Source organism: Thalassophryne amazonica, chromosome 23, assembly GCF_902500255.1.
Source record: "Thalassophryne amazonica chromosome 23, fThaAma1.1, whole genome shotgun sequence".
Lineage (NCBI taxonomy): Eukaryota > Metazoa > Chordata > Actinopteri > Batrachoidiformes > Batrachoididae > Thalassophryne > Thalassophryne amazonica.
In genome coordinates this window covers 24485129-24497933 of record NC_047125.1, presented here as the reverse complement: position 1 = coordinate 24497933, position 12805 = coordinate 24485129, and the positions used below count along the sequence as shown (strand labels likewise).

At 41.8% G+C, this 12805-nt stretch overlaps 1 protein-coding gene across 4 annotated transcripts in view; it reads right to left on the bottom strand.

Annotated features, from left to right (window-relative positions):
- Positions 1-12805, bottom strand: part of dock11 (dedicator of cytokinesis 11) — a 91811-nt gene that overhangs the window by 38721 nt on the left and 40285 nt on the right. For 3 of the 4 annotated variants that reach the window (XM_034165116.1, XM_034165117.1, XM_034165119.1), the window contains exons 26-34: positions 11345-11470; positions 8564-8635; positions 8275-8421; positions 7944-8027; positions 6718-6829; positions 6387-6425; positions 2120-2301; positions 1812-1925; positions 1535-1610 (exon numbers count right to left, since the gene is read on the bottom strand). In XM_034165116.1, coding sequence (XP_034021007.1) covers positions 1535-1610; positions 1812-1925; positions 2120-2301; positions 6387-6425; positions 6718-6829; positions 7944-8027; positions 8275-8421; positions 8564-8635; positions 11345-11470 — 952 coding nt within the window. The remainder of the gene's footprint in view (positions 1-1534; positions 1611-1811; positions 1926-2119; positions 2302-6386; positions 6426-6717; positions 6830-7943; positions 8028-8274; positions 8422-8563; positions 8636-11344; positions 11471-12805) is intronic. The other variant, XM_034165118.1, reaches the window with a different exon arrangement.

The window sequence follows — 12805 nt, the reverse complement described above, 5'->3', positions numbered from 1 at the left end:
CGTTTCATTCATTCACTTATCCATGTCTGGATCGCGGTGGCAGCAGAGCAAGAAGCTCATCCCACACTTCCCTATCCTTGGCTAAGTCCTGTAATTCTTCCTAGGGATCCCAAGGTGTTCCCAAGCCAACTGGTAAATATAATCTCTCCAGTGTGTCCTGGGTCATCCCCGGGGCCTCCTCCTGGTTGGATGTGCCTGGAAGACCTCCTGAGGGAGATGACCAGGGAGCATCCTCAACAGATGCCCGAACCTTTGATGTGAAGAAGTAGTGGCTACACCCCCATATAGTCAAGCTTCTCACCCTGTCCAGGAGGCCAAATACCAGACGATGAATCTTAATTCTGCCGCTTGTATCCGCAATCTTATTCTTTCAGTTATGACCCAAAGCTCACGAGGACAGGAGAGTAAATCAACTGGTAAATTGAGAACATCACCTTCTGGCTCAGCTGCTTCTTTACCACGACGGTCCGTACAATGTCGGTAAAATTTTCAGACACCGCCCTAGACCATCTACCGATCTCCCGCACCAATTTACCCCGACTCGTAAACAAGACCCCGAGACACTAAAACTACTCCACTTGGGGCAATAACTCTGCCCTAACCTAATTAGTGCTAATGTTGCTAACATAAATTAAACAATAATACAATTTCACTCAGTGGGAATACCAACACACCAAATTCTTTGATGCGCCACTAGTACAATTAGCTGCAAACACGGGAAGAACATGCAAACTCCACACAGAAAGGCCACAGGTGGCAATCGATCCCATGACCTTGCTGTGAGGCCCCAGTGCTAACTACCAATCCACCATGGTGACCTCTTATAACACAATTAAGTCCAAAACTGTTATTTTTATTTATTTCTAATACTGGCTGTAAACACATTTATTTCTACTGTAATGTTGGACATTTTAACATGGAGGTCTGTGTTCAATGACTCACAGCTTCAAATGGCCATTCAGAGAGCTGCATTGGAGCTTGAATTACACTGTTAATGTTAAATAACTAACAAGTAATCAGGAAGCTGAGGTCATAGACATGAAAAATCTACACTTTCAACAAGTGAAAAATGTGATGAGTCTGTGATGTGGTCACAGCAGGTCAAATTTTCTGGTTCTCTCTTCAGCTGCACTCTGAGCTCAAATTTCACAGCTTCACAGGACGCTGAAGTAGCTGATTTTTCAGCACACATTTTCAGCAACAATTCAGTTCATTTTTTTGGAAAATCCGTGCTCGGCAGCACAGCCAATTTGAATGCGAGAGCCGGGAGGAAATTTGTCGCCCACTGTGACTAGAATCCTGCTCAGCCTCAGTTCAGAAACCTCCCCCCTCCCCTCCTCATGCTCAGCAGCAAACATGCAGCAGTTGAGAGGTTTCACAGACACTGCTCCAGTCCGGTGTTGGAAAAGGCCGCAAGTTGTATCGGAAAGTTCTGATACTTGAATTACCTTGGTATCTGAAGCCAATACAGATACTGGATCAGATCGTGTGACACTAAGGCCCCATCCTTAGTGTCACACGTGCTACTACTCACCGTGGTCTTTATCAATGGCGGTGCTGATTCGTCTGCTATCTGTGGAACTGGTTGATATGAGGTCGTCTCTGGAGCCCTGTGGACAATCACAGCTCATGTTGAGAACTGAGTGGGACCCTCTGGCTTTGTTACAACAAACAATATTCACGCAAAGAACATTAGACATTTATTATGCCTAAAACCTTTTTTTTCCAGAACGACAAACTACTGGTCAGCCATCTGGCCTCATCAGGTGAGTGTGTTTTGCACAATACTGCAACACAAGAAACAGACTCACAGTGAGGCCCCGTCCGGGACTGGAGGTGTTCGGCTCGGCTGACAGCTGCTTCAGGTTCTGGTAGAGGAGCTCCAAAAGAGGCAGGTACAGCAAACAGATTCTGGCCTGCTGATTCTAATAACCAATAAAGAACAGATAAACCTGTCAGTCATCAAAGCTTGAATGTACTGTTAAAGTTTAAGTTATCACAGATATTCTCTGGGTGAAACGGGGGGTGACAATCAGCCCTGAGATGCTTGTTGTGCCAACAATAATCTGCACACTCTTATTTCTGGGGATCTGTAATGGGCACCTTTGCAGCGACTTACCTTGTACACTGTGTAGCGGTCATCCATAGCATGTTTAATTAGCAGGTTTTTGAGCACGCTCACAGCTAGTTGTCGGACTTCGGGTCCTTGCTGCAAGGCCTCGACCAATTCCCTCAGCAGCAGACCCACCAGGAAATGGTTGCGACAGTAGTCCTCAGTCAGGCTGAACTCCAGGCTCTGCTCTGTGGTCGAGTCAGACAGGAACTGTCAGTAACCGCGGAAGTCTGCACAGATGCTGATATGAGCGGCATAGATTAGCACAGTCCTTAAAGCCAAGATTGCAGACGGATGAAGACATTTCCTAACGCTCAAATCTGATCATTCTTTGTGAAATTTCACTGCACACCTTGAAGCCAGACAGATGCTGTTGGTCTCATGCCTCCCCCCAAACCCCCAAAAAAGGGAATTATACACATCAATAGCCACTGATCTGAAGCCAGTGGTTTTAAGCAACAGTTTTACTGCATCCCATTAAAGCAGAAATTGCAAACAAGCTGTGTTATTTTATATACCCATAGAACAAAACAGATACTTTATTTGGTTGAAAGCCGTCCCTTAAAAGTAATTAACTTGTAAAACTAGAGAGCACATGCCACAGTACTGTGAAAAAGTATCCTAAACACAGTTTTTGGTGTTTGTTTTTTAAATGAGCTTGTCAATAAAACAAATAAAGTAACAAAACCTTTCAGATTAGTCAAAACCTAATTATTCTGTAGGTGCACATTCAAACCAATTCAGATTTGCCTGAAGACATGCAGATGGAAAAAAAAATTCTGAATGGATGAACTATTTACTCTTACAACAGTTACTTTTGAGTGTCACCTGACTGAGTCCTACGAAGGCCCCAAGACCCGCTGGTGCCTGGGGTGAAACGGCTGAGATTCGATGGACTTCCCACTTAGATGGGACGCCAGTCCTATGCAGGTTACTTGCCCAGCTAAAGCTGGTACCCATTTCCAGCTGGGTGAACTGAGACAGTGCAGATTAAGTGTCTTGTGCAAGAACACAAGAAGGGAGCATAAGTTCAAATACAGGTCTCCATATTGGTAGGACAGCTCCACACTGAGTGACAGCAGGGAATTCTGGGTAAATTTCATTGGCCCAAGAACAGATTTCGTGAACCAACACACAGTTATTATAGCATAAATCTCATGAATAGGTGGCAGCAGTGAAAAATCATCAGATGTTTCTTCACGTCGGCCTCAACACATGCACAGTGGAGAAGACATTCTGCTTGATTCCAGCTGTAAACACAAATAACCTCCACATCAGTCACAGACCAGGCTCAAGTACACCGAGATTCATCCAGTGGTGACATTCAAAGAGCAAACACAAGACCATCCAGTTGTTAATGTTCCCAGCACACACAAAGCTGAGATGAAATCAGGAACCAGATTTTTCAAAAGATAGGTTAGAAATTTAGAGGCTGTCAGTATATTTTTTTGTAAACGGGGCAGGGAAGCTGAAATATCAGTGAGACATGCTGTTGTAAATGATGAGTCATCCATTTCAACACCCTTTGCTCAAGCAGACTTTCACAATAATACTGCGATAATAATAAAACACGCAACACTGTGAAGAATGTCACTGATCAGTCAACTCTGTTGCAGTGACAAAAAGACAGAGTGAACGAGAGAGGAAGCGATGCAGAGAGGACGGGAAAACATCAGACGCTGAGCAAGTTCAAATATCAAGTCGCTTTAGAGTGAAGAGGGTGCGTTCCACAAGTGCAGGCAGCCTGTGGATATGCTGGTAAATGAAAGCGATAGCGCAGCTTTAGCATGAGCGGCTATGGTGGGCACAGATCAGCTAATGAGCACATCCTTTTTTGTGAACACATTAGCTGTTCAGCTAATTTTGAAACCAGTTTGTAGACCAGTTGGTTTCTGCTAATTAAGCCAGCTAACATTTACTGAATGAATTTTAATAGTAAACTATATTTTCCTGATTCACTCTCCACATGATTCAGCCTTCTCTCTTCTCGCTCGCTTATTTTCTTCATTTCTTATCTCCTCAAAATACTCCCCCCACCTTCTTAACACATGCTACTAGCTTGTCAGCACATTTCCATCTGCATCCTTTATCACACTAACTTGCTGCACAACCTTTCCAGCGCAGCCCATTTGTCTGGCCAATCGATAAAAGTTATTTTCTCCTTCCTTACTGTTCAACTTCATGTACAGCTTGCTACATGCCCTTTCCACATCCCTTTTCATCTGATGCTGCACTTCCTTATACTCCCTTCTTTTTTCAACATTTCTCAGACTTTCCAAGTTCTTTTTCTCCAACCACTTTATACTTTTTCCAAGCAATTTGTTCAGATGTCACACCCAATACCTTCACCTCCATCTCGTGCTAACCCTTCTTGAATTTCACACAGACTTCCTCCTTCAGCATCCACCATCTGATCCTTGGTCCAGCTCTCACTCAACCTTCTCATCTTCACCTCCAGTTATCCTACAAACCATCTAATGTTGTCCACAGCCACCACCTTACAGTCACCAATTTCTTTTAGGTTGCATGTCTGCAGTTCCTTCCACTATTATACAATCACCCCATGTCCCTTCTATTTCTTAAAGGACTTGTCGCACGTTTGGTCGCTGTTGTATTTTATTGCCAATTATCCCTCTTGCTCAGCAAGGTAGCAGGTGCATTTTCTGAAAACGTCTTTCTCGCCATTTCTGTGCGTGTGATGTGCATTTTAGGAAAACCAGAAAGATCCCGATGGCTGACAGACACAGTGAAACAAATGCTGCTATATCCAATGATGAAGCTTCTGAGCTGTAATTCGAAAGTGATGGTTCGGATTTACATAGGATGTATGGAGAGGAGCTGGGATTATCCTTTTTCATCTTCTATATCAGGACCATAAATCTGGCATGCACTGTCGACTGTGGGACCTCATATGTAGACAGGTGTGTGCCTTCCCAAATCATGCCCAATAAACTGAATTTACCCCAGTTGGACTCCAATTAAGTTGCAGAAACATCTCAAGCATGATTAGTGGAAACAGGATGCACCTGACCTCAATTTTGACCTTCATGGCTCAAATAATTCATGACTCCTGAATACTTATGTACATGTGATTTCTTGGTTTTTGTTTTTTTTTTTTAAGTTAAAAATGCTTTTAAAAAAACAACTTTTTTTTTTTAGATCGGCATTATAGGGTATTGTGTGTAGAATTTTAAGGAAAAAAAAAAAGAATTTTATCCATTTTGGAATAATGCTGTAACATAATATAATGTGGAAAAAGCAAAGCACTGTGAATACTTTCCAGATGCACCGTACCTTTGGGGCACATGCGCTGATGACATTCAATTACCCCTTCAATTTCCAACTTCACCTATTAAACACTCACTTTACCTCCAACACACTCTTAATACACTCTTCCTTCAAAATAGATTGAACACCATTTCTGTTCCTATCCACACAGTGATACAACAGTTTGAAACCATCTCCGATGCTCCTGACCTTACATCCTTTCCACTTGGTTTCTTGTACGCACAATATGTCTGTCTACCTTTCTCCTTTCCATCATAAAAAACATCCCGCTCTCTTTATCTCTCATACTGCCAACATTCAAAGTCCTGATTCTGCCTCTGGACACATTCTCCAAGTCTTCACACAACAGTAGCCCACATTCTGCCGGCACCCTGTTGGACATCAGGGTGGTAGTCATTGTTAACCTGGGCCTCGACTGATCCCATCTAGAAATTCGATTTGTGATCTACATATTTGGTTTGGCATAATTTACACCAGAAGTTCTTCCTGACACAACCCTACTCATTTATCCGGGCTTGGGACTGGCACTCCGAATGCATCAGCTGTACATTGAATATGGCTGATATTTTCCATATATTTTTACATTTTAATATTTCCTATTCATTTAATACTGTGTACAGTGAACTAACTGAATATTGAATGGAAGCTGTTTAATTTTATTAGCTCATATTTATGTACATCTTGATCGTCATCTGATCTTGACATGATAAATATTTTTGGGAATCATGTTTATGCTTCAACATGTCAAGACGTCAGCACTGTTTGCTCGCCAGAATTAAAAAAACAAAAATTAATCATATAAATATTAAAAGTTAGCTGTTAGCAGTACTTTCAGCTAAATATTTAGTGGTTTAGCATTATCGGTTAACTCTTACGTTAGCTGTGTCCACCACTGCCGATCAATTGCCAAAAGATGGTTGAGGTGTGATGGTGTGCGGGATTAGTGTGCAAGGTTTGAAGAGAATGTATGGTGTGCGTTACCTACCGACAGGGCCAAAAAACTCCGTTGCATATGGAATAAAATCTGACCACAAGCAAAACACAGAAAACAAAAAGCGGGGAAGTAAAAAATAAAGAATGTGGGGGTGAAAAATAAGTAAACAATCCATGCAGCATCTTTTTGTTGTTGTTTGCTTTTTATTAGTGGAGGTGTCAAATATTTAGTTTTCAACAAATGTGGGACTGTGGTTGTGCAACTTGGACCCAAAGTGCCCGGTTAACAAGATAGTTACTGTGATGCAGGTTACGGGTGCGTCATGACGGGCTGATGGTTCATATGACAGCAAAGAAAACAGAAAACGGCGACTGGCTCTCACCTTGAACCCTCTGCAGCTTGGTGCGCCCGAACGCCATGGGCAGGTTGAGAGGAATGAAGTGCTCGTGGTTGCAAACAGACATCAGGAAATCAAATTTCATTTCAGTCAGCACCTGTCGGGCAAACATATAGTGTGTATTCAAATAAAATCACGGTGTTTGACCAAGCTCCTCACACAAAGACAGATAACGAGGTCGATTTGGTAATTAAATAGGTGGTTGAGAGCAATATGAGGGCAAGTCCACATAAAATACACACCCGTGTTAACAAGTTTCCAGAGCTAAGACTAAAAATATATCCAAACATTTATCAGGCTTTTTACAGTTTTATTACTGTGCTGGTTTAACTTTTCTCATTCTCTTAAATGGTGTTGGGTCAGAACACATTACACTGTAAAGAATTTCTACACACTTGTGGTTGTTACACCTGCGCACAGTGATAGTGCACATGGAGGTATTGTTGAGTCCAGTTGACATGTGTTTATCTACTCCTACAAGCAAGAGGTTGGTTATCATCGAGTCCCATGGTTCTTGAAATGGAGCAATATCTCCCCCTGATGGACATTTACCATTTATGCAGCTACAATAGAATTAATGCAGGTACAACTGAATTTCACTAAGAGCTCCAGTTGTTATTATTAAAGCTATAGCATGTAGGATTTGGTGTCATCCAGTTAGGATTTGGTGTCATCCAGTGGTGAGGTTGCAAACTGCATCATACCAGAGCTGGTCGCAAGTTTGTTTCCCTTCACATCTTTGCTTCTTTGATGCTCTGCAAAATGCAAAGTATGTCTCCTTTGTATCCTATCAACATGGCGGTGGAACATGGCAACCTCCATGTGTGTGTGCATTTAGATATGAGCGGCTCATTCTAACCTCACAAAAGCATACTGATTTGTTGTGTCAGATACATTATACACCAATTAACAGATGCTAATGAATCCCATATTTCATTTCTGTAAATAAACACCTCTCAATCCTGCACACTGCCGCTTTAAACACTATTATTAAGTCATACCACCTTTCTAATGATGACACTGAAAAGTCAAATATAAAAGACATAACATGCTAAACATCGTAAAAAGGATGATTGCTCGTCAAGAATAATGTTGAACAGAACTGGTGTGTGTGTGTGTTGCACGCAATTTGCAATAAAACTCTACAATTCAAGCAATTCTTTAAAAATTTGCATTTGTTGTGTACTGGCTTTGTATATTCAGAAGTGTACCTTGGGATCTTTAAGACTGAAATGACACATGTAGTGATTCATCAGGCTGAAGGCAAAACCTCGGTTCATGAAGGTCAAACACCTCTGAGGAAAAACCAAGAGTTGTTAGAAACGTGTGCTTGCTGATCCACTTTATTGTACACAAACTATTCTGTGTCACACTGAACTAACTTTACATGCTGCAGCACTGCCAAGAGTGATAACACTTTTATCTAAGTAACAACAGCAGGAAAATCACTGCTTATAACATTAAAGTATGACTATGATGTTCCAAGTATGAACCGTAGCACCACATCTGATATGAAGTTGAATGAACTTTGAGATTTCGAACCTTAATGAGAGCGGCCAAGCTGAGGTTTACGCTGCGAGCTTCCTCTGGAATTTCCATGTGTCGAATGGTGATGTGGGGCATGATGGACAACACCAGGGACTGCAGCGCCTGATGGAAGCTGTCGGGAAACCGCTGCGCTCGCGGCATCTAGCGCGATGGATCAAAGATGAACATGTGTTGACAAATGACTTAATTTTACAGATCAATTGTAGCTGCACAATTCTCAACAAAAAGACATTAAAAATATATGTAATTGTTGTCTCTTAATGGTGTGACATCAAATACCAACCTTCATCCTGTTGCCCTCTTGCAGATACTGGGCCATGGATTTGGTCATCGTTTCAAAAAAGAACCAGGAGTACTACCAAAGAGGAACATGACAGCAGTTAAAGCCAGAGGTGCTGCAAGTGACAACGGCCAAGCTGCAGCACGAATGTGCTGTCAATTATTTAATAGGAAAGGTCACCACCTGCTGTTCAGTACTGGTACTGCAACTGGACAGAGCGAGCGAGGAGAATCACTGCCGTACCAGGGTTTCTGATGAAGAACTTGCTGTTTTTATCAATTGTTACAACAGTAAACTCCATTCCCTGAACCAAAGTCACAGAGGCCTGAACTCATTTCCTGAATCAAGCAACTCTTTAGGCAAAATCTTAAGCAGCTTTCACCTAATTAGACACAATTTGCAGATCGAATGCAGCCTTTTTTGCAAAACTCGGTAAATCCAGTTTTCACTGTGATGCAGAAGGGTAATTTCAAATAAAATACGAGCAACTGTATTTGATCGTGTTCTTGCGCATGTGGATTTGGCACGATGGTGAGGGAAGTAGGACAGAGGGTGCAACTGAATCTGAGCAGGTGAATGTTAAATGGACTGCATTTTATATAGCGCTTTTCCACGCTCAAAGTGCTTTACAATAATGCCTCACATTCACCCCAATATCAGGGTGCTGCCATGCAAGGCGCTCACTACACACCAGGAGAAACTAGGGGATTAAGGACCTTATAGTGGCCTCTGTGGCCACTATAATCAGGAGATTCAGAGAAGAGAACAGGTCATTTCACTTTGGTTTTTGTTTTTCTTTCTTTGTTTTGGTCATTGTATACAGATATTTCAGTACATCACTTTGCCAATATAAAGGACAATGCGTGTGTGTGTGTGGTGGGTCTACTACTGTATGCATGTTTCTAGATTTATGTAAAAGGCATGTTCTCTTTTTGTAGAATTGCAAGACACACACTCTACAGCATAGGTCTGTCTTTCTGTAACACTTACATAGTTTTATCTGTTTTTGCAGAGAACATTTGAATTGGATTTCATGGAAAGACCAGCAAATGTATTTTTATTGATGGAGCCGGGTTCAATCTGAGAAGGAGGAGAAGGAGTCTTGTTTATTGAGAATCGAATTTGATTTTGCAGTTACATTTACAGTCGACTGTAATGTGCTTTTCATTTCAATTTTGTCTGTTATTTGGCCTTTTGCAGTATTGTGTTGATACAGTATTGTACCAGAGGCAAGTGTTGTATCCAGACATTCTATATTGTATTGCTTGCAGTATCTACACTGCTTAGTGCGTTGTACATTTCTGCTTGAAAACAATGTATTTACTGCAGGAATGATCTTCTCGTTTTCCCAGACTATGTACCCTGAACTTCTCAAATTTTTGATGTAGAGTGTAATGACTATTCAGCCATGCTCTTTTTACTGGTTACGTGTATGACTGAACACGTTTGGGTACTGAGCACAGTTTTGAGGCAATTATTTGATTATGCAAGAGGATTCAATGGTTCTGTGAATCTAGCTTGAGCCTTTGGGTTTTGAGTTTACAGTTATCAGAAAGTGGTGCAAAGTTTCATGAAATGTGTTTTAGCAATTATGAAATACTGGAAAACTCAGGATACTAGCACTCACTGGACAAAAGCAAAAGTCTCAATGCCTATGTATGGTTTTCCATGCCATAAACACCATATATACCAGATTTTGTATAACGGATTTTTGTTCACATCAGACAGAATGTCCTGCTCTATCGCAATGTATTTCCATTAAAAACCCCTCACATGTCCCGGACAGAGCTGTCTGTATGTATGACATGAACTTCAGCACTGACACTCGCCGAAACCAGGAAAGAGGGTACTGTATTTCCTTGATTAAAAGTCTGGGCGTTTATTTTTTCAAACCGTGCCGTAATTCAAGGCCGGTGATTATTAACCAAATGCTGCTTGCTGCCTGCACTGTAATATGGTGTTAAGTTTCACACATATCCAGGGGTGTGATGAACAAAAGACAACCGCTTTAGACCGCTGTGAACCCTCTCCAAAGCCTGACACACACCTGCTAAACAACGGAGACCTCAAGGGCTTTGATGTCTCACTTTAATGTTTTCACACCTTCCTCTCCCATCATATTTGAAAAGGTTTTGCAAATACATCTGGCAGAAAAGTCCACAAATATGACCAAATTCACAACACGGAGTCAGAAAAAAAGCTCAAATGACCTGCAATTCATGGAGGAAAATTGTATGTACTATACTGCTGGTTTAGAGATTTATGATTGTATAAAGAAGTGGAACTCGTTGAGGGACAAATTAATCCAGAAAAACCACTGTTCCTGCAGCAAATTGCATAAAGATGTGATGAAGAACTTGAAAAGGGTTATGCGCAAGTTGATGTCATTGTTGGGCCACAGAGTTGCAGAAGAAGGCTTTAGGATTTTAAGGTACCACTCCGCAGCAGACTTACAAAAACGAGTGACTTGACCAAATGTAATCTTTTTAAAACACATAATGCCCGGCACGGATTTTGAATACCAGACAAAATTCTCTGGTTCACCTGAATCCATTATATGAGAGTTTTACTGTATATCTCACCACACAATGCCACATATGCCATACGTTGTGGAATTTCAAAAGCTCTGCACGTCGCCATCCATAATTCCCAGACTCGGCTCTAATTGCACTACCAAGATGAAAATTACACTCTATAGTAAAATAAAAATTCTATAGCATCAATTTTTGATAAATTCTGCCAACAAACTCATCTCTGTGGTGGTTTTAAAAAAGGTTTGCATACCTTGAGAAGTTTGTTGCTGGTGTTGAAATCGGCGGTCTGCTTGAGGACGGCGGTGACGGCAGTCGCCAACACTTCGTGTGTGGTGGCAGAGTTTCCTGAAGCTGGTTTGCATGTCACAAACACATACTGAGGACAGAAATAGCAAGATTTTCAGAAAAGGCCAAATCAATGCATTCTGGGGGGGATTCTTCCATTACATATGTCACAGAAGTCTAAAACAAGTTGCGTCATATTTATAAAAAATTCCAACAGAATGTCTATAAACACAGAATTATGTGCCTTATGGAGCACACATACATTAAAAAATGCAGACAAAAACTGGTTTTGCACAATAAGAACCCTTTAGTATTTCATCTATCTGGTCAAGAGTTTAATATGGACTACATTGTTTTAAAATATACTCAACAAAAATATAAACGCAACACTTTTGGTTTTGCTCCCATTTTGTATGAGATGAACTCAAAGATCTAAAACTTTTTCCACATACACAATATCACCAATTCCCTCAAATATTGTTCACAAACCAGTCGAAATCTGTGATAGTGAGCACTTCTCCTTTGCTGAGATAATCCATCCCACCTCACAGGTGTGCCATATCAAGATGCTGATTAGACACCATGATTAGTGCACAGGTGTGCCTTAGACTGCCCACAATAAAAGGCCACTCTGAAAGGTGCAGTTTTGTTTTATTGGGGGGGGATACCAGTCAGTATCTGGTGTGACCACCATTTGCCTCATGCAGTGCAACACATCTCCTTCGCATCATCCGTGAAGAGAACACCTCTCCAATGTGCCCAATGCCAGCGAATGTGAGCATTTGCCCACTCAAGTCGGTTACGACGACGAACTGGAGCCAGGTCGAGACCCTGATGAGGACTACGAGCATGCAGATGAGCTTCCCTGAGACAGTTTCTGACAGTTTGTGCAGAAATTCTTTGGTTATGCAAACCGATTGTTCCAGCAGCTGTCCGAGTGGCTGGTCTCAGACGATCTTGGAGGTGAACATGCTGGATGTGGAGGTCCTGGGCTGGTGTGGTTACACGTGGTCTGCGGTTGTGAGGCTGGTTGGATGTACTGCCAAATTCTCTGAAACGCCTTTGGAGACGGCTTATGGTAGAGACATGAACATTCAATACACGAGCAACAGCTCTGGTTGACATTCCTGCTGTCAGCATGCCAACTGCACGCTCCCTCAAATCTTGCGACATCTGTGGCATTGTGCTGTGTGATAAAACTGCACCTTTCAGAGTGGCCTTTTATTGTGGGCAGTCTAAGGCACACCTGTACACTAATCATGGTGTCTAATCAGCATCTTGATATGGCACACCTGTGAGGTGGGATGGATTATCTCAGCAAAGGAGAAGTGCTCACTATCACAGATTTAGACTGGTTTGTGAACAATATTTGAGGGAATTGGTGATATTGTGTATGTGGAAAAAGTTTTAGATCTTTGAGTTCATC